Source organism: Dendrobium catenatum, unplaced genomic scaffold, assembly GCF_001605985.2.
Source record: "Dendrobium catenatum unplaced genomic scaffold, ASM160598v2 original_scaffold_60082, whole genome shotgun sequence".
Classification (NCBI taxonomy): domain Eukaryota; kingdom Viridiplantae; phylum Streptophyta; class Magnoliopsida; order Asparagales; family Orchidaceae; genus Dendrobium; species Dendrobium catenatum.
Genome location: NW_021378533.1, coordinates 45,085 through 66,831, shown reverse-complemented (window position 1 = coordinate 66,831; position 21,747 = coordinate 45,085). Strand labels below are relative to the sequence as shown.

The 21,747-nt window shown below is 33.1% G+C and overlaps 1 protein-coding gene and 2 long non-coding RNA genes across 4 annotated transcripts; 2 read left to right on the top strand and 1 right to left on the bottom strand.

The window, feature by feature from the left end:
- The first annotated feature begins 2,456 nt into the window (after positions 1-2,456).
- Positions 2,457-3,904, top strand: LOC110092565. The gene is made up of 2 exons (XR_002302597.2): positions 2,457-2,524; positions 3,610-3,904. It is a non-coding gene; the product is annotated as an uncharacterized LOC110092565 (long non-coding RNA).
- Positions 3,905-6,000: 2,096 nt separating this feature from the next.
- LOC110092564 (mitogen-activated protein kinase kinase kinase NPK1-like) lies at positions 6,001-13,729 on the bottom strand. Of its 2 annotated transcripts, none has more exons than XM_020817165.2 (17): positions 13,104-13,729; positions 12,970-13,011; positions 12,790-12,855; positions 12,581-12,691; positions 12,408-12,488; positions 12,250-12,327; positions 11,757-11,839; positions 11,034-11,115; positions 10,825-10,925; positions 8,177-8,216; positions 8,024-8,083; positions 7,864-7,910; positions 7,614-7,740; positions 6,966-7,166; positions 6,500-6,825; positions 6,250-6,299; positions 6,001-6,169 (listed from the first exon to the last, which is right to left on the bottom strand). In XM_020817165.2, exons 1-17 carry the CDS (start codon positions 13,584-13,586, stop codon positions 6,072-6,074), a joined length of 2,076 nt encoding a protein of 691 aa, XP_020672824.2. In that variant the 5' UTR covers positions 13,587-13,729; the 3' UTR covers positions 6,001-6,071. The 2 variants fall into 2 exon arrangements, with proteins under 2 accessions (XP_020672824.2, XP_020672823.2); XM_020817164.2 differs by having other exon boundaries at positions 7,614-7,749; positions 13,104-13,728.
- Positions 13,730-15,517: 1,788 nt separating this feature from the next.
- On the top strand, positions 15,518-21,058 carry LOC114578515. The gene is made up of 2 exons (XR_003699521.1): positions 15,518-16,079; positions 20,828-21,058. It is a non-coding gene; the product is annotated as an uncharacterized LOC114578515 (long non-coding RNA).
- The last annotated feature ends 689 nt before the right edge of the window (positions 21,059-21,747 follow it).

Sequence of the window (21,747 nt, the reverse complement as noted above, 5' to 3'; positions counted from 1 at the left end):
TGGCCCGTGGACGATCGGAACCATGGGATCTTATCGGGTCTAATCATCCATTCCCCACCATCCGTTTAAGTCCAGATGGTGAAAATTCCAGTTTTAAATATCAAATCTCTCAATCTAAATTCCAAACATATGAACCTTCAAATTCTCAATTTCAATCCAATTACCAATACCTAAATCTGCTGCTACTATATGCCAGATACATGTATTTTCTATACATATGTGATTGATGACTAGCCTTAATCGAAAGTTCTCTCTCGTGATCGGGAGGGGTAATTAACTATAGGGGCTTGCGCCTATAGGAAACCAGAACTCAGATCATAAAGTCCTCACAAAATGAGGGCGAAATCTCTGGGTAGTGTCTTATCTATAACCCATCTGCCTTCCAAAATATACCTCGGAACTTATTCAGTTAAAACTCCCCTCGCTCAAATAAAAAGAAAAAGCGCGGCGGGGAGGCCGGGGCCGAATTTTCGGAGCCCACATCAAGACAAAGTTCCTTGTTCAGGAGAGATGTTATATAGAAAGTTAATGTACCGAGTAGTCAACTAATGTTTAGCGCTTTAAAAATTGGCTAAGCTTTGGTGTTTTTTTCTTTTTGGTAGTTTTGGGTAGGTGGTGGGCTGTTGCAATTTAGTGCGGTTATTTAGGGAGAAAGGGGCTACGCTTGTGTATTGTTTGGGGTCTATTAACTGGGATAAAATTTTGATTAGGATCAAAATCAATTGAAGATCTGCCAAGATTTTGACCCTAATCAACATTAATGAGGTCATTAGCGTGGTAGCCCCACCCCAAATCAAAATTAGCAGGGATTATTTTTCATCAAAGGTGACATATTTTTGAATTAATTTTTGTTTTTTGGTGATAGGACGATAACATCTATATCTTTTTTGAGTAGAGGAATATCAAATAAAGACATTTTTTAGCTCTAAGATCAAGTTTATCCTAATATTGTTTGTTGATGTGGACATAGATAATGTGCCAAATGTTTTTGGAGAAGTTTTTCAGAGAAATTTATTTGTAGGAAAAAGTTCTATTAAATTATTTAGAGGATTTTTGAAGTAAATCACCATGAAGGTATTCAATTTGTTTTTGGAGAAGTTTTTTAGAGAAATTTATTTGTAGGAAAAAGTTCTATTAAATTATTTAGAGGATTTTTGAAGTAAATCACCATGAAGGTATTCAATTTGTTTTTGGAGAAGTTTTTTAGAGAAATTTATTTGTAGGAAAAAGTTCTATTAAATTATTTAGAGGATTTTTGAAGTAAATCACCATGAAGGTATTCAATTTATTTGGTATGTTGCAGTTAGGACTGTCTCCACAATATATTTTTGCAACTTGATTATTGAAGAAAAATAGTCATGTTGGCTTCCAAAAGATAGCAATTTTTCTTTTTAGTCCCTCTATTTTGTTGGGGAGTGTTAGGCAAAAGGATTGGTAGATGATACTTTTTTTTTTGGAAGAAAGATGATAATATGTAATTAAATTAATTACGAGCACTATGTATCCAAAATATTGCAATGGTAGCAAGAAGTTGTTTTTGTTCATGATAATTTAAACGAAAAGAATTATGCTGATGTTAGATTTTTGTTTGATAAGATATACTCATGTTATTTGAGTATAATTATCTATGAAGCCTGAAGGTGACAAATTCTATAGCTTTAGAAATGTTGAGGATTTTAGAATACCCCTAAATGTCAAAATGAATATTTAGAAAAAAAGAGTAGAGGATTTAGAATCACTTTCAGAAATAACATGTTTGGCAAATTTACTGTTTTTTAAAAAGAAAGAAAAAAAATGGCAATTTCATAAGTCTCACAAATTTTTTTTTTTTTTTTACATTCAAAAAAGAAAAACAAACATATATTATAAGATTTTGAAAGAGAAATGCCATGACCTATCATAATCCCAAATAACTTATGTATTAACTAGTAATTTATTTCTTTAAGAAGATATAACCCTTTATTTTCTCTTGTTTTCCAATCTTGTTCTTGTAGTGAGGCTCTAAAATACAAAATAATAAGCCAAAAAAAAACATTATAGTTTTGATTTTTAGTGATTTTATTAATTGATAAAAAAATTATTACAATATGCGGAATATGCAGTACATTATGGAGTATAAATGTGGAGGAAATTGAAATATTTTTTTGACCGGCAACAATTGTTACAGAACTATCAATCTTTTTTAATTTTCTATTGCTTGGTTAGGGTTTGTAGATTGAAAAAAATTTAAAATATTAGTTATGTGATCAATAGCTCTTGAATTTAGGATCTAGTGTGAGAAGAATTATTCAAGACATTAAAAATATAAGAGTTAGATGTCATACCATATTGAGTTATAGTATAATTTGGATGATTTTTTCAGAGAGTTAAGAAAGTTACAGAGTTTGTCAATTTCTTCTAGATTAAACCCTTTTAATTCCATAAGATAGATATGCCTATTTTTATGTCCTTTCTTTTTACAGTTGCTCACCATACATTGCCGAAGAAAGCTTTTATCCTTCATTATGAGAAGAGTTTTGTACCAGTAAGTCTTATATTGTAGTTCAATGGTTGTCATGTCAAATCTTGGAGATCGAAGTGTCTTGCATTATTGTCTTACTTCCTTGTTCAGCTTGTATAAGAAAAAAAAAATCTCATTTAGTGATGGTAGATTTTCTCTGTTTAAAATTTGGACATTAATTTAGTTGAAGTTATTATGGGGTCCTAAATATAAACATCCATTCTCTTTCTACAAATTACTTTAGAATTTTTGCACCATCACAGTATGTCATCTTGAGATCTTGACAATATACCAATTTAAGCACTAAATTTTCATTGCATTAAAATATTCAATAGCATAAATGTTACCTTGCTTGGTTGTTGAAATTTCAATTTTGATCTTGTAGATGACTGCAACATTATATACTTTTGAGTTCGTTTGTTTGATAACATTCTAAACTTTTTTTTTTTTTTATAGAGAGAGGAATGCATATATCCAATTGATTTCAAACATCATAATATTTCATAATCATTTCATGATCATAGAATCCACTCTATCCCAAAGTATAAACTTTTAGTCCGTTGGCTGAAAGATAATCCATATGGTGATGGATAATTCCCTTTTCTTTAGAAAGATTTTTATAATTTGGTACCACTTTAGACAATTTCTCCTGTTCAAAATGTGTAAATATATATAAAGTTTGTTAGAAATCTTACAATAGAAATAAATCAATATTATTCATAAAAAAAGGAAAAAAAAAATCTCTGAAGGGTTGGCAGCTAATAGAGATAGAGAAAGAGGAGGCACGTAAATTACAATCTAATGGTCATAAGAGGATTGATCCAATGATTACGTTATCCTTATATTTAAGGATCCTATAAAGATTGGTTAATTTATGAGTCATCAATCCCTATGTGGTAGGACTGAAGTCTATTTAGACGGTCAGTTGTGATTTGGGCTCCACGATCATTCAACATTTTGTATTGATCAGTTGCTGTATAATTGTATTTAAGAAATTCTATGCCATAATTACTATGCAAAGAATACTACATTGTTCTCGTTCTTCATACTTTTTTTTTTGGGTAAAGATACTATATGAATATTATAGATAATTTGGTTCTTTATTTCAGGAGAGGACTTGCAATGATGAGAAGGTCTGCAAGATGTGAGCTACATGTCATATCCACCTGAACATACATTATGGCGTAAAAAAGGTACATGAATATATATATATATATATATATGAATTGTTATAATTAGAAGAATGTAGGGCAATATCTCATTATCCTATGGACAAGTGCCTGTAGCTGCCCTTGTTATCGTAGAATAAATTAATCTATGTAATATTGAAGGCATTTAATTTTAATTATGGATCTATTGTGATTTTTGTAGAGATTTATTTATGCTGAAATTGCATTTGACTTATGTTTGCACTGGAGAATGGAAACAATAATAAACAGCAACAAGAAAGACATGCCAAAAAAAGTTATTCTTACAAAAACTAAAGTTCAACCGCATGCTAGATATAGTAAGTTTATATATTACTAAATTCTTTATTATTATTTTGAACTTTGAAGATTAAAAAGATGTCATACGAGTGGAGGAGTGTGTTTGTGTCTATTTTTAAGAATAAAGGTGATGCACAAGAGTGTGTGAATTATAGAGGAATTAAGTTAATGTGTCATACATTACAATTATGGGGGAGACTAATTGAGCATAGGTTACGATGTAAAACTAAGGTTCATGCTAGGTAGGTCTATATGGAAGCTATACATTTGTTGAGAGGTTTGATGGAGAATTATACAAAGACAAAGGAGAATCTACATATGATATTTATTGAATTAGAGAAAATATATGATATAATTTCAAGAGAAGTGCTACGGAGAAGCTCTGGAAAAGAAAATAGTTAAAAATGATTATATTCAAGTTATTAAGGATATATATGTAAGAACTGACACTTGTGTTCAAATAAATGGTGGTTTAGCCAAGTATTTTTCTATTTCAATTGGACCACATCAAGGATCAACTTTAAGCTCATATCTTTCTGTTTTAGTCATGGATGTTCTTACTAGACATTTACAAGAGGATGTACTCTGGTGTATGTTTTTTGTTGATGATATTATTCTTGTTGATAAGACTAAAGAGAGAGTAGTAAGAAAATTTGAATTATAGAGGTCAACCTTAGAGTCTAAATGTTTTCGTTTTAGATCTAAAATTGAATACTTTGAGTGTAATTTTCGTAGTAATAGATCTAATGATGGGATTGTGACTTTGGGTGATTAAGTCGTTAAAAAGAGTGCATGTTTTATATATCTCAGGTCTATTGTTCAAAGCAATGGTGAAATAGATGGAGATATTATTAGTATAATTCAAATTAGATGGTTGAAGTGGAGGAATGCATCGGGCTTAGTGTGTAATTGAAAAGTGGCTCTCAAGCTGAAGGGAAAATTTTATAAGATGATGGTAAGACCTGTAATGCTTTATGGCCTATAATATTGGTCATTAAAAGAGAAGCATAAATTAAGTATTTGTTGTAGAGATAAAGATGCTTAGGTGGATGGGTAGTTTTACTACACTTAGAGAGAGAATGTGAAATGAGTATATATCTGAAAAGATTGGACTAACTCCAATGGAAGATAAGATTAGAAAGAGCGCCTTAAATGATTTGGTCACATCAAGCGTCGAACTTCCAATGACCAAATTAGGAGAGTAGATGTACTAGATCCGGCCTATGTTAATAAAGGTAGAGATAAACCTAAAAAGACTTAATTAGAAAGCATTAAAAGTGACATTTGTTTATTAGATTTAAATGAGAATTTACCTCTTAATTGGATGCAATGGAGAAAAAAGATTCATGTAGCCCCCACATAGTGGAATAAATGCTTCATGTTATAATTGTTGTTGTGAATAATAATACTTTATAATTTTGTATTTCTTTTTAACACTTAAATGATAATATATGCTTTACCGAGCCAATGCTTATCTACCTGCAGGCAGTTGGAAAATATGTTTAAAAAAAGTCTGATTTTATTAAAGTCATCATTTGGTTTGGTGTAATTAAAGGCCAACATTGATTTCAAATTGCGTCAAATAGAATTATTTGATTTTCAGTCATATAAATGAGTGACATTTGAAAATCAAAATTGAAACTGATTCTATGACTTAAAGATTAATGCACTTTAGTTTCAAATGGTAAAATTGTGATATATATATATATATATATATTTGCATTATAGTTCTCAGAACCAGATATCAGATGGACCCTGAGTAGACTAATATTTATTACAAGGCCATGGATTGTTACACCAAGAAAATTCATATTAGACAAAGAGCATAGTACAATTAAATCTCTTTTCCAACTACACACTGGCCAGTAATGGCCAGTCACTGGAAACTAACCTCCAGCATTACTTTCTGCTGTAACCAGTTGGACAATTGCTTGAGAGTTGCTCTTATTTCCTTTAGAATATCACTCAATCAATATAAAGCCGGAAAGAACAAAAACATAACCATTTGCAGGTGCTCATCTGTATATGGCTATTCGCTATGTTTGAAGCCCTAGAAATCTTCTCAAGGAACACCTTTACCAAGCTTATTTCCTTGGTGACATGAACAGCATTCGATCTTGCTTTCGACTTGCACATCTATGTAATGGAGAAAACTTACCAACTCCGTTAGCCAGGCGAATTTCTGAATTGATGCCAAGTATTAGCAAGTTTCTAAATTTAGTTCAAGTAATGGAAATTATTTTAACATGTTGAATATATTACCTCTTTGCCTTTCAAGCTCTTGGTCCAACTCTTCTTTCCACTTTTTGCGCCTGTCAATAAAATACACATAAAATTTTGAAGTTAGCCTTCAAAAGTAGAAGGATGCTTAGGTTCTTAGAAAAAGATATCAAATATATCATCATCAGAAAGGTGCAGCTTGCATAAGACTTCAACATTTTTATCTGCTTATGTCATCAACTGAAAGAGTGTTCAAATAAAGTAGCAACAAATGAAACATTTAATGGTGAACCTTGGGCTGTTAGCTTCTGGCTGAGAATCCTGAAGAGGCCCTCCCCGCTCGTTGAGTTGAGCTGAAGGAATTTCTCGAAGAACAGGATTGCTCTCTAAGCCAGTATTTAGAACAGTTGGGCTCCCAACAGTGGCAATATCAGCACAAAAGGTTGATTGATCACTAGTAATCTTGTTAGAAAATGGTTTTGAATTTTTAGAAGGTACTTCTGCTTCGCCTTCACCATATTCATCTCCAACTTTCCTATCAAATGCCTCAGGAATGGCGCCTAAGCTGTTGAAGAACTCCTCATATAGTGGTGTCTGTAACTTCTTCAAATCAAGCGCCTGGAAGCAAAATGACATGGGCAATATTTTGTATGAAACCATCAGCAATTTCAAGTAATTTTACATTCCTCGCCATTTAATTTTTGTTGGTTCGGTAGATAAATAAATAAAACATATCATAATAGATTAACATTTCATACCTTTTCATCTAGGAAAGCTCTGATTTTCCCTTCTGTGACTTCATAATCATCTTCCTCGCATGTAGGCTCGCATGGGAATGTGAATTTATTCTCCCCATTCGATGATTCACCCAAGTTATCAAAGTATGTTTTTACATGCTCTGGATTTGCATCAAATTTGGATGGCCATTCATCAAATGGCTCTGACATGGGATTAAAACTCTAGACTCAAAAAAAAAAAAAAGGTCACCATTAGAGTTTTTAATTTATGAAGTCTAATTTTTGCCCTAAAACTAATAGATCCCCATTATATTAATGCTAAGAATCCAATGTTTGCAATTTTTTTAACTAAGGATGTTTTAGAATTTTCACTGTATTTTTTGTTTGTCTTGTTTTTTTTATGGGGCTATAAAAACTCCACAACCAACAATCAAATCATAATAAAATCTGCAGTGGTGATAATAAGATGAAGTCATTAGTTTGGTTAATTAATATAAAATTCATGAAGTGTTATATGTGTTTATGTTTGTTCCATTTTAATTGTTTTCAATGATTTGAATTAGATCTCATCTAATTCCCCAACAATAACAACCTGAAGACTGGCTTCACACTAACTTTATGTATTATGTCATATGATGCTATATTTATAAATAAGGAATAAGATCTTACGGATCCAACCCCTGGAAATGCATCCTTGTCAAAAATTTGGCACATATCATCATCACTGGAATTTGTGTCCCAAATAGGTCTGAGGTTAGAAAGCTGATCAGTGTAGCCCCCACTGTGCTCAACATCTCTGAAACTCCTGCAAAAGTTAACTTACATTTGTACTGAAGGAGAGATCTATCTAATGGTTGCATCCAGTATATTGAATATATGATGTTGTTTTAAGAAAATTGATGCTGCTAGAATAACTTACCGATCTTTCATGTAAGATTTGGTATCTGGAACTACAGCTTTCGATTCCTGATACAGACAGCATTATGAGAGGAATAAATATGACATATGACATATTGGACGAGCAACTTGAGGATGGATATATGCATATATGGGAATACTTTCTTGGGAAAGAGGCTTACCGTTGCTGTGGAGTGATGAACTAACTGTGAATCTTCAAAATCTGCTGTAACAAAAGGATGCTACACAAAGTTTTGAAATATATTCAGATTAAACTTTCCTGTTCATGGCAGTAAATAAACATTGGCTTTACTAGACAATTATCTCAACCCAACCTGAAGTAAATCTGATGCAGGTGGCCTCAACTTTGGTTCCCTGCATGCACATTCAATAATTAGAGCCATGATTGCAAGCATAAGAGATACAAAATGTGAGGTAGGTTTTAATTGCGTAGATGTTTTTGATGAGAAATGACTCTAGACCTTGAGAACGAAGAGAGAGCAGAAAACCTAGGCAAATAGTGTTGTTATGAATTTAGATGACAGAGGGAAAAAAATGATCCATGTCATGATTGAAAGAAAATCAATCAAAACTTATTATTGAACTTGAACACATTTATAAGGTAATTTATTCTTGGACACCAATGTGTAGAGATTGGATTTAGTCCCACATAAAATAGTTGAAAATATATTTTAGTTTAGAAATATTGATTAATCCTCACCCATAAGTATTTTGTTTTTGGATTGAAAATATGTTTGATCACTGGTATATATGACTCGACTTCCTTGTTTGGTTTGCACCATAACAAGTGGAGAGTTGATAGTTAGATTAGGATCAAATGGTTTGAATGTATAGTAAATTTTTTACGACCTTCTATGATGGTTGAGTAAAGTTTAAAGGCGGCCGACTCTTAATAATGTTGAGTACACTCTTGGTGCATGATACTCGATGATATTGAAAACTTTCATTTGAAGTCTAGTAATGATTAATGTGAAAAGCCCTCACATGAGGGAGAGAATGTCATCGCATGTGATATTGGGTTTAGTCTTACATCGAATAATTGAAAAATTGTTTGTGTAAAAATAACAATTAGAAAGCTTTAAGGCTTTTGCATGTTACTTAACACAATATCAGAAAAGGAAGAAATCCATTAATCAAAGTCAGAGGAATATACGGCATTTTGCAAGAAAATATAAAAATTGGAAAATTTTATTCTTTCTCAAAAATTAAAAGACAAAAGGCGATGGTCCCAAGGTCATGAATTCGAACTCTGGATTTCCACAACACATTTTCCATTTGAAATTGGGCAACAAGCACTCCATATAGGTGTCACGTGGGAGTATAAGTCCAAAGGAAAACTAAACATGAACGTGAAGTTACTCTAATCTGAAGTAAGACCTTTAATGCACATATTAGACAATTTAAACCATATTATAATAGCAATTAAATATATGACAAGTACAGCAAAAAGCATTAGACTAAGGATAGTTATGCATTGTGGTACACCTTCAAAATGTTAGTATGTGTGTTTACTGAGCGGCATCAAGCTCTAAAGCTGCCCATACGCAGAAGTTTTATCAGCTTTGTTACCATAGTCAAAATCATGCACAAGGACAATGAACATACACCAAAACCGGTACAATTAAAAGTAAAATTTTTAACATGCACTTAATATAACAATGTAAGGACTATTACAAGTACAGTAAATAATGTTAAAAAGCAGTGGCATTTTTAGCCTCATAAAGCATATGTACACAACTTCATAAAGCTCTATATCCTCCTATATGTTATTCCCAACACCATATTATATAAGTTTCTATTTATTGCAATCTAACCCGTCTCATATTGAACATCATGATTTTATTTTATTTTTTTGTATAACTTCTCAAGTGATCATCCATTCTAAAAATGCTCCATGACGAGCACCTTTATTGTAGAGTTTCCAAGAGAAATCCATCCATCACACTAAATGATGTCTTGCATACTGTGGCCTAACTCCACATATAGTAGGGTTGCCCCTATCTGATGTAGGTTTAATTCATTCATTTCTTCTTCTCTTAAAATTTGACAATACCTTGCATAATATGATTTGGAATGCCACAATTGGGTATCAGAGTTTGACCTCCTCTAATATGATATGTGATTTAGAGATGTATCAAATGAAAGTGGGTGAGCCTATAACATCCCAAATTTGAAAAGGGTACTCAAATGAGGTAAGTGATCGTCAGAGTTAAGAGCGAGATAAGGAACGGCTCCTTGCACACTTCTACGATATAAGGGGAATATGAATGACTTCAAATGTGATATTGAAAGAGAACAAAAGGATACAAGGCATTGCACAGTAAACTTAGTCCTTATCATTTCAAGTTGAAGAGATAGTAGATATTTGATGTTGGTTAGGATAGTACCAGATAGATGTAATTCAAAGAGTAGTAAGCTCTAACACATCTCAAACTAGAATTTGCTGAGTTGCCAACATTATCTTCCAAAAACTGCCTAAATTGCAACTAGTTTAGCAAACACTAAAATTCATGAAGTTCTCCTATGTTATGCTAGGAACAAACTGCATGTGGTCCCATCCCATGTCTTGCTATGACAATAAGTGTTTAAATACAATTGGTGATTTCTTTTTTTATATATTTATCTTAACACACAGATGTACCTAGCAATCCAACATGACCTTGTCACATTGATGCGAATAAGACACGTGATGCAAATAAGATCTTCATAATAGGCTTCTTAGCAACTTCGATGGTATGATAAGCAGCTGCTTAAAGATGCTTAAAGATGAGGGGACATTATAGAGCCTATTGACTTAATGGATGCATTAGCATAAAACTAAGTCTGTCTGAAATCCAGAAAACGATGTAACATATAGAATAAATATTTGAAAGCAAGCAAAAACTTGTAACTTGCTATAAATTTGTTGGTCAAAACTAGTTCAAAATAATACTATGGAAATAAATAAAATTTGCATGCATACTTGTGCAAACATTTCAAGAGAAAATGCTTGGCTTCTGATGAAAGGTGCTCTGGAATGGGAGGATGTGACTTTGTAGTCCCAATGTGAAATAAAGCTGCAACCTGGAGATTTTTTAACTTAATAAATCACCAAATGAAATATCAAGGCATAGGATGAATGCAACATAAATCATAAATAAGGAGAAAGCAATGGTTATGGTACTAATTTACCTCTTGATATTGCTGACTCCATGGAGGTTTTCCAGTAGCCATCTCAATAACAGTACAACCAACACTCCATATGTCCGCAGAGCTAAGATTTATTTTTTAGCAAACATTTAAATATTTAGAGGTTAGCATCAAACTAAAGTTATCATATGAAATGAAAATATTAGAAATTATCTACAGTTTTAAATATTTTCAACGATGAGTAATCAACCATAAAAATAGCCTAAATTGGAAGTTTATTTCATGTGAAGAATATAAAGGTGCGAAGTTTAAACATCTATCATAAATTACCTGACAATTATTATCTAGCCACTATATTTGGCATGCATTCATGTATCAATAATGTAAATGAGGTGAACTACTCATTGACTCCATCTATTTTGATCACCCCTAGTATATATAATACTTATATTAGTAAAACATGCATGCTATGCAAATCCTTATACAAATTTCATCCTCAAACGCATATCAATTAAAGGCATGTTCAGTTTGTGATCATTGAATAAGGATAATATTTCTCTCCAATGTCAATTTACATTGACAAGCATACGTAAGATTCTAATGTAAACATGCATGATAAGTTTATTTTCAAGTCAGTCGATAATAGCAAATAGAACAAGTTTAAGATAAAAGAGGCACATCATATTAACAATCAATTACATGAAAATTATACTTTCTTAATCATGTGAAAGAAAAAGAGCATGCATAAGACTTTTATATCCTTACAAGGTATGCCCTGTTTGAAGAATTACTTCTGGAGCCATCCAGTAAGGTGTGCCTTTCATTGACTTCGCTGCTGTCATTGTAGCCTAAAGAAAAGTTCACATTACAAATCAATCAAATAATAATGATAATTTGAAAAAACAAAAGATAATAAATGTATAAATCAAAGGTAAATTTCTTATTTTCTAGTGAGACAGTAACCTCTAACAGAATAAATACCCTTCAAAGGTTCTACCAACAATGACAAACAGCAATGGCCAAGAGCACAAATTACCAGTTATATTTCCCCCCAAAAAAATTACAAGCTATATCAATCGACCAGAATATGACATCGTTGAGAAGTTGCTTAAAAGTTATTATTTAACTAACTTTTAATATAATTGTAGCATTGTCAAATCAGATTTAAGCATTAGATTTACAAAAGAGAAGCAAAACAAAGGAATATAAGTCCATAGGAAGACGGAGGAGGCCAGAGTTTTCTCTAGCATTATTTTACCAGCTTGGCCACTTGTTTAGATGCGCCAAAATCTGCAAGTTTGATGCATCCTTTATTATCAACAAGAATATTTGCACCCTGAATTTGATAAAAAACTCATTATTTAAACATGTAAAATGAAATCAAAGATATAATCTAAGAAGACCATGTAAATAGACCTTTATATCTCTATGAATAATTCCATTCTTATGAAGATATTCCAGTCCCTGCAATAGCTGCTTGGTATACATTTTTATAACCTGCTTAAAACATAAGAGGTTCCAAACAGGATTAACAATTAGTTATCACTTATCAGTTATGTAAACCCTAAACATACAACTATGGCACATACAGCTTCAGGGAATGACCCAAATTTTCCCAGCAGCGATGAAATGGAACCGCCCGGTACAAACTCCAATAATATATTTAAGGTTTCTTCTTCCCTCACAGTTCCCAAATATCTCTGATCGAAATACACCAAATAAGAAATGTAATTTTGACTTTAAGTACAGGAAAAAGGACCAAGTAATTCAAAACAAAGATAAGAAGGAGAGAACTTACGACAATATTCCGATGGGATAGGTTCTTGAGAAGCTTCACTTCTTCTTCAAGTTCCCTTATATGAGCCTGCAAACATAAGGAAAGATGTTGAGGCGGAAGACGAGCTGAAAGGCAGTTCAGGAAAGACGAAAACCAGGGTTATATTTCATTTTTGAAGAAAATGGAAGGAAAGAATCTAACTTGGGCCTTTTCCTTGGAGGCATTGCTATTCCCGAGCAAAACCTGCAAAAATCGAAAACGAAGCAGCGGTCACCTTAGCCGTAGAAATCATCGTTATCAAAATTAAAAGAAGCACTGGAGATAAAAGAGTAGACCTGCTTTACAGCGAGAAGCTCCCCAGAATCTAGATTCATCCCCATGTAGACATGGCCAAAGGCGCCGCAGCCAATTAGCTCGCCCTTTCTCCACCGGATCGGAGAGGCATCATCGTTGGTCTCCTTCGGAGAAAGACCATTGGGGGATGCAGAGAGTTTGGGTGATAAACCTAACCCTAGGCCCAACCCCACCTTCGATTTCCTCAAACGCGATCCGATCCTTTCCACAATGCGGCTGCCAGGGCCGCCGCCGCCGCCATCGTTTCCTGCGGGATTCGATCGGAGAGAGAAAGAACGCCGAACCGATCCGAATAGATCTTGCATCTTCTTTCCTCCTTCTGCGTTGATTACTTGGCTTTCCACGACTGAGAGAGAGATAGAGAGACAGAGAGTTTTTTTTTTTTTCTCGGCTGAACGGACAGTGTTGGATTCTGCTTCGCTTCTCATTTTCAAAATTTCTCGTGGTGTGACCGAAGTGCCCATTGGAGCCGTTACGTTTGGAAGTGCCGAAGATGCCGGAAAATGCTTTTTTTTTTTACTTGTTGAAAAGCTTTTTTAATGAATAATATATTTTCTTATTTAAAATTTGAATTAAAAAAAAAATTATAAAACTTAGGATCGGATAGGAATGGCTGCAGTTTTTTTTTATAAAAGTGATTGTAAGGCTATTTGGAGAAAGTAGTTTTTTTTTTTTTAGTTGTAGTAAATTTTTAATACACAAAATTATTTAAAGCAATAAAAAATATTGGTCAAATAAAATAGTAGTTGAGGTTTGAAAAATAAAATAATAAAAAATCATCTCAAATACAATGTGCTCGAAAGAGGTTAGGCTCTATAGATTCTTTGTATGAATTGATTTACAAAAAAATATAATTACACCAATTATCCTTGCTATAGAGGTGAAATATATATATATATTATAAGAAGAATCTTAGCGATAGTTTTGACACCAATAATAAGATTGTGTGATATTTATCCTCGATTGATAAATCCTTATTTATAAGTGTGGATTAGCAAAAAAATTTAATTAAAATATGCTAAGTTTTCGATGGTTATTATCTTTAAAGTATAATAAGACTTCTTTACATTTAATTATTATTATTCATATGATAATAATCAAATATAATTTTCAGTAATTATATGACATCAAATATTAGTCATGAAAATAATCATATGCTGCCTGAAAATAATGAAATTCAAGAAATTAAAGATCTAAAAGATAAATATATAATTTAAAATTTCATGTATTTTTGTAAAAGATAAAAATATTAAAGTCATTATGGATCTTCATGTCAATTCTATGACTTCAAAAGAGCTAGTCTGTGGATTTGCAGGGCTTCCCATGGGGGCTGGCAGGCTTTAGGCTTTTGTTTGTTTGAGCGTTTATTTTGCTTTTTTCATTTCCGGAAACAGAGGATTTTTTTTTTTTTTTGGTTCGTCAAATCACATTCCTGATAACTCCTTTTTTTTTTCATTTTTCTGCAGTTTTGAGAAAGTTTTTTATATATGTTAGAAAACTTCATTTTCTGAACTAATGTTTTTCAAAACTGTCTTTTACAAAAGCACCAAAAAAACAAACGAAGCTTTAAAAGGGAGGCCCAAAACACTGCCTATTTAAACCCATATTTTGTGCCCTATTACACCTAATCGTATTTACCCATTTAGGTTTCCTAAGAGGCTGTTTGGCAACAAGTGGTATTTAATTTTAGTGGAATTTAGTAAATCTTATAAATTTGAATTTAGTAAATCCCAAATATGTTAAATCCTCAAAATGTTTGGTATGTCAAATGTTAAATCATATTAAATCTTGAGAAACTATTTATTAATATATTTCATGATTTATGGCAATTAGGGATATAAATGTGAAGATAATAATTATAAATTAAAAAATAATGTGTTATGAATTTAATAACATGTTAAGTGCAAATTACTCATTAATTATTATTTACACTATTAATTATATATTTTATAATATATATTTAAAATTATATTAATTAAGCTAATTATATTAATATTTGATTACTTATTATACAATTAATTTAAATTAGATAATTAATTTATGCACTAATTATACAATTAATTATTTAATTCATTTACTCAATTATTATTAATTTAAATTATATTGATATGCGCCAGCAGACGCGACGCGACGCTCGATGCGACGCGCGGTCAGACCCGGTCCGCTCGGACTCCGCGCGGGCAGCTTCGGTCAGCTCCGGTCAGGGCGGGCAGCGGGTCATTCCGGGTCATTTTCGGGTTTCCGGGTCAACCCGAACCCGACCCGGTTTTTCAAACGGGTCAAAAACTCCAACCCGAACCCGACCCGGTTCGGGTTCGGGTTGACCCGAACCCGAAATTTTCGGGTCGGGTCCGAATCGGGTTGTCGTGTCGTGTCAAATATTGACAGCCCTACCTTTCATCTTCTCTTTTGGTCTTTGCTGTTCAGCTTCGTTGCTTTGCAGGTGTATAGATTGCACGCGTCGCTTCTTCGGCTCCTTCGTGGCTGTTCGACTTGGATCCTTCGACGACTTCCCTTTCCTGTCGGATCGGAAGTTACAACATTTTGATCGGAAGCAAGAACGGGACCTTGCTGGCTGTGAAGGTAACTTCTCCCTTTCGCGCGCTTCTTCGGCTTAATCTCGTTAAATCCGCCAAACCGACGGATTTAGTAAATCCAGGATTTAAGCCGTAAATCCGGGATTTAACGCGCGCACAAAAACCATTTGGCTGGATTTAGCGTAAATCCGAATTAAATCCGATACCAAACAGCCCCTAAGCTCTATTACGCTCTGCGAAGCCCGGCGCCGAGTACGATCGACCTGAGCTAGAAACTAGCAGATGAACGCAACGATGAAGGGAGTCGGCGATGTTGCCTACAAGGCATTCACCGCCGGTCTTGGCGCCGCCACCATTTACCTCGCTGTCACTTTTTCCATCAACGTCTACCGTGGACTCTCTTGGCACACTTCACAATCCGTGAGATTTTCCGAATCCTGTTCTTCATTTCTTTATTTGAGGCTTGTTTCAACCGTTAATTCTATTTGTTTTTTAAACGTAATTTGGTGGTGATATAACCCTAAATGTTTAGCGCGGTTAAATGTTGGTATGCTTGTTGCAGGCGGTTTTAGCTGTTCTAGATTCCTTTTTTTTTCAGTTCAGGTTTTAGTTGGCTAAGCTAAGCCCTGTTTTCCCTCACTTAGTGGATAAGATAGGATATGCGAAATGGACACCCAGCCCTTCTTAAGATTGCTTTGCTTAGCTTCCCTCTCCTTCGTCCACAGTTAAATTCACCGGCGTGCATTAACTTACATTTTTAATGAACCAAATGGCTTAACCCAACTCACAACTTTAAGCTTCAAAAACTTACAACTTATGTTTGCTTATCTCATTATTACTTGGCTTACATAAATAGACAACCAAACAGGCCTATTATTATATGAGGCGAATCATGTTATTTAGGGAATCTGTAGGAAAGCAAGGAGATATTTGTAATAAGAGGAAAGGGAATATGCTACAATGTATGTCCGAGAAGTAGGCTAAAAATATGGTAAAAGAATGAGCACTCATTAACTTTCATTGGTGCCCGTGCATGTGGCGAATGAGAGTTGCAAATAGGAGAGAACAGAAAGGTGTTAAGTAAAAATTATATTTTTTTCTTATGATTGGGAGTGTCTAGTGAATACAAAGAATGAAAGTAGAGGATAGTGAATCTGCTATGGTTTCTCTCTCAATTTAAGTGAAAATAGGAAGAAGGGAGATGCATTTACACAATCTAATGACACCCAAACAGTCTTCATTACTCCCTACAACAACAACAACAACAACAACATCAAGCCTTTATCCCACTACGTGGGGTCGGCTACATGAATCCTTTTTCTCCATTGTATCCAATTAAAAGTCAAATTCTCATTTAAATCTAATAAAGAAAGGTCATTCCTAATATTTTCTAACCAAGTCTTTTTAGGTCTACCCCTACCTTTCTTAACATAAGTCAAATCTAATAACTCTACTCTCCTAACCGGGTCATCGGAAGGCCGCCGTTTTATGTGACCAAACCATCTAAGGCGACTCTCTCTAATCTTATCTTCTACTGGAGCTACTCCAACCTTTTCACGTATATGATCATTTCGTATCCTATCTCTAAGGGTAAAGCCACTCATCCACATGAGCATCCTCATCTCTGCCACACTTAACTTAGTATTATGCTTCTCTTTTAATGGCCAACATTCGGCACCATAAAGCATTGCAGGCCTCACTACCATCTTATAGAATTTTCCCTTAAGTTTGAGGGGTACATTTCTATCACATAACAAGCCCGATGCATTCCGCCACTTCAACCATCCAACTTGAATTATGCTGATAATATCCCCATCTATTTCACCATCACTCTGAACAATAGATCCAAGATATCTAAAACATGTACTCTTATTAATGACTTGATCGCCCAAAGTCACAATCCCCTCACTAGGACTATTACTGCTAAAATTACACTCCATATATTCCGTTTTAGATCTACTCAAGCGAAAACCTTTAGACTCTAAGGTTGACCTCCATAATTCAAGTTTACCTTCAACTCCCTCTCTAGTCTTATCAACAAGAAGAATATCATCAGCAAAAAGCATACACCAAGGTACATCATCTTGCAAATGTCTAGTGAGAACATCCAAGACTAAAGCAAAAAGATATGGGCTTAAGGCTGATCCTTGATGTAACCCAACCGAAATAGGGAAATACTTGGTCAATCCACCTTGTGTTTGATTTTGAGAAACATTAGTATCACGTCGCAACCTATGCTCCATAACTCGCTCCCATAGTTTTAAAGTATGACACATTAACTTAATACCTCTATAATTCGTGCAATCCTGTGCATCGCCTTTATTCTTAAAAATAGGAATTAACACACTCATTCTCCACTCATCTGGCATCTTCTTAGTCTTCAAAATAGTATTAAAAAGTTTAGTAAGCCATGAAATTCCTTCATCTCCTAAGCATTTCCACACCTCTATTGGAATATCATCAGGTCCAACAGCTTTTCCACCCTTCATTTTCTTTAAAGCCTCTCTAACTTCAGTTTTACTAATACGCCGATAAAAGCATAAATCTTTATTTTCATTTAGGGTGTTAAGGTCACTATAGTCAATCTTATTTTCACAATCTTCATTAAAAAGTTTAGCAAAATATCTCATCCATCTTTGTTGAATATCATCTTCTAAGAAAAGTATTTTTTGATCTTCATCTTTAATACACTTCACTTGAACTAAATCCTTACTACTCCTATCTCTTTGTTTGGCTAACTTATACATATATCTTTCTCCCTCTTTAGTATCTAATCTATAATATAAATCACTAAAAGCTAATGTCTTTGCATCGCAAATTGCTTTCTTAGCATCCTTACGAGACACTTTATATATTTCCCAATTATCATAATTTTTAAAATTAAACCATTTTTTATAACAAAGCTTCTTATTTTTAATCTTTTCTTGCACATTTGGATTCCACCACCAACTAATTTTACTATTATGAGCTTTTCCCTTTGATACTCCAAGGATATCTTTTGCAATATTCTTAATATCACTAGCCACTTTTTCCCACATAATATTAGCATCCTCATGCACAGACAAAATCTTAAGATCTAAAATCTTATTTCTAAAAATATTTTTATTAATATTCTTTAAATGCCTCCATCTAATCCTAGAAAATCGTTTTACTTTATTTTTTATTTTATGCCCCTTTATCTTAAAGTCCAAAACTAATAATCGATGTTGTGTACATAAATTTTCACTCGGAATAAATTAACAATCTTTGCAATCTAAACGATTTAGTTTTCTAATAAGAAAATAGTTAATTTGTGTTGTACTATATCCATTTTTATAAGTGATGAGATGCTCATTTCTTTTCTTAAATAAGGTATTAGCAATTGAAAAATTATAAGCTAAACAAAAATCCAATATGGTCTTGCCTAAAGAAAATAGTCTTCATTACTCCCTATGTAATGAAAAATATAGCTAAAAAATTATTGAAGCAAGCATTCGTTGAAACTCATATCTCGATCACCGACTGCTCTAATCATCATGAAAGTCTTGATTGCAAAAAGGGCATCTCCCTCTCCAAGACCTTTTGAGATGCTCCTTTCAATATCGGTGCCCTTTATTGCCTTTATCTCCATCATTGTTATATTTTTCTCCAATATTTTTATGTTCTAATGTCATTGCCAAGATGTACAAAGTTTAAGATGTGCGACCTTGAAAACTATCATCCCTCTAGCAATCATATATTTATCCACCACTTTCCATGTGACTCCCCTTTTTCTTGAGAATTTGTCTTCTCTTTCTTTGAGTTGTGTCAGTTGGATGTGATGGTGCATATATTATTGTTTATGATTGTGAGGAGTGATAGACATATGCGATATGGATGATAAATATATTGGATGGGACGCTCTTACGAGAGTCACTGGCAATAAGAACAAAATTATTGATAAAGTCTAAGCTATCTTGGCATATTAGTTGCAATATTTAAACCTGCTACTGCACTTTGCACAGTCATGCTTGAAGGATTTGACTGTATACAGCTTTCAGCTTTTTTTTTTTTTTGCTAGCTTTTGCAATGTGCTTGATCTTATGTTCCAATAAGTTCTTGCATCTCATAATGCATAAGCCAAACTCTGAATGTTATTGCATAAGGCCGAAATGAAACGTTAGAACGGTTAGAAACGTTTTATTAATTATAAGAGGGAAGTGGTATATCTAATAGAAAATTCATAGTGGTTATTTAAAATAATTTGTAAAGGAACTGTTTAACACCTCAAGAAACACTCAGCATGAATGAATTGGGCCAGAAATAGCTAGGATAAGGCTACTAATGATGATGATGATGATATATTCCCTTTGGCATTGTATTTGACAGAGAAATTTATCGTATTTTTGGTCAAGTTTAATTCTATGTCAGAAGATTCAGTAGTGATGGAGGACTCTCTCTGTGTTGTGTAAAAACCAGAGCTGAATCTATTTTTTAGTGGGGGCATTATAGTAAAACTGTGATTTATTATTTTAAACCTCATTTTCTAGATTGCACTTGCTGTAAGTTGGCACAGCATTGATGGCGAGTTGGCAGTGCCCTATGATCTCTCTAACTATTGCAACTATGTGTTTTTTTTTTTCATATACATTCCCAATTCTTTGCCACTTTTTATATTTTGTAAATATTTTAATCCTAAGTCATAAAATCAAGAAGTGCTGAGTGAAACCCAAGTGAATGGGGGTATGTGCCCCTGATTATCGAGAAACTATTTTGAGCGGACACCAGATGGTCCAGAGACCAGCTAAAATGCGTCACGTCATCCAGTACACAACATTATCGAGCAAAAAAGTGAGATTGTGCATTATGGTTGGTCTCAGGACGTCGCCCGGTGTGAGCACAAAATAATTTTCCCCACTTTGAATCCATCCATGGCAGAAATTGAAGTGAGGGAATTGGTCAGAGAATGAAATTATGCTTGAACCTGAGCGGCCAAGGCATTAATTAGCTTATTGCTAATTTGTTGTTAACAATGTCATTCTTTAAGCTTTATTCCATTTCACGTTTTCTCGCATGTTTGATTTATTTAGTAAAAAATTAACTTAAATGTCTTAGAAAATTTGAGAAAGGATATTCTGAAACACTATTTTTGAATCTTATGTGTTGGATATTTTTTTATCTTTATTAATTATATATACTGTTCTTCTCAGAAAATTGAAAAGGATAAATCTCTGGAATGACGCTGGACTGGAGTTTTCTCCTATGAGAGCATGTTCCCCCCCTCTATTCGTCTCTCAATTGTAAGGCTGAAATGTAATTTTCCTCTCGCTTCTCACTTCTGTTATATTTTAAAATAAGATACGAAGACTTTGTTTCTGCTGTTTAAATAGTTCATTTCAGCTCTCTTATAATAGAATTTTTTTCAAATTTTCTAAGGTTCATTTTCCCCTTAATGTTGTATGTTAGTTAGTGATGTTTTTGTGATAAATGTTAGGCCTTAAATTTATGATGATGATAATATTGAATAATAGCCTTTAATTGGCAAGTTAAACAATCATCATCATCATCATCGTCGTCATGAAAATAGCTCAAATAGTTTATATTTTCAATTACATAAATATTTTTTCAGTTACATAAATTTTTTTTTTAGTTTTGTATTGAACAATGCGAGCCTTTTTCATCTTTAACCACCAGTTAGTTTTATTATCAAAATATGTTAAAAATAACGTCGACTTATCATTATTATTCATTTTTTTTTCATTATTATTATTATAAGTCAGATATTTTTATTTTTTAATAATAAAATTATTTGCTTAAATGTTATCTTATTAAATAAATGAATTTAAAAATTTAAAAATAAATAAATGAATTTAAACAACGTATGTTAAAACCTAATTTTCCAGCTTTATAGACGATAGCTTATGTTTCTTTTTTTCTATCGCAAGTCTTGAAGGATTTTGAATGAATCATATACATTTTTATGAATTGGAAGAGAAACTTTTTATCAGAGTTTGAAATTTCTCAACGGTCAATTCATAATATTTAAAAAAAAAAAGCGAGAACATTTATAGGAGAGAAATTCGAAACTAACGTGCGGGCTTAATATTTCATCCATATGAAGATTAATTAA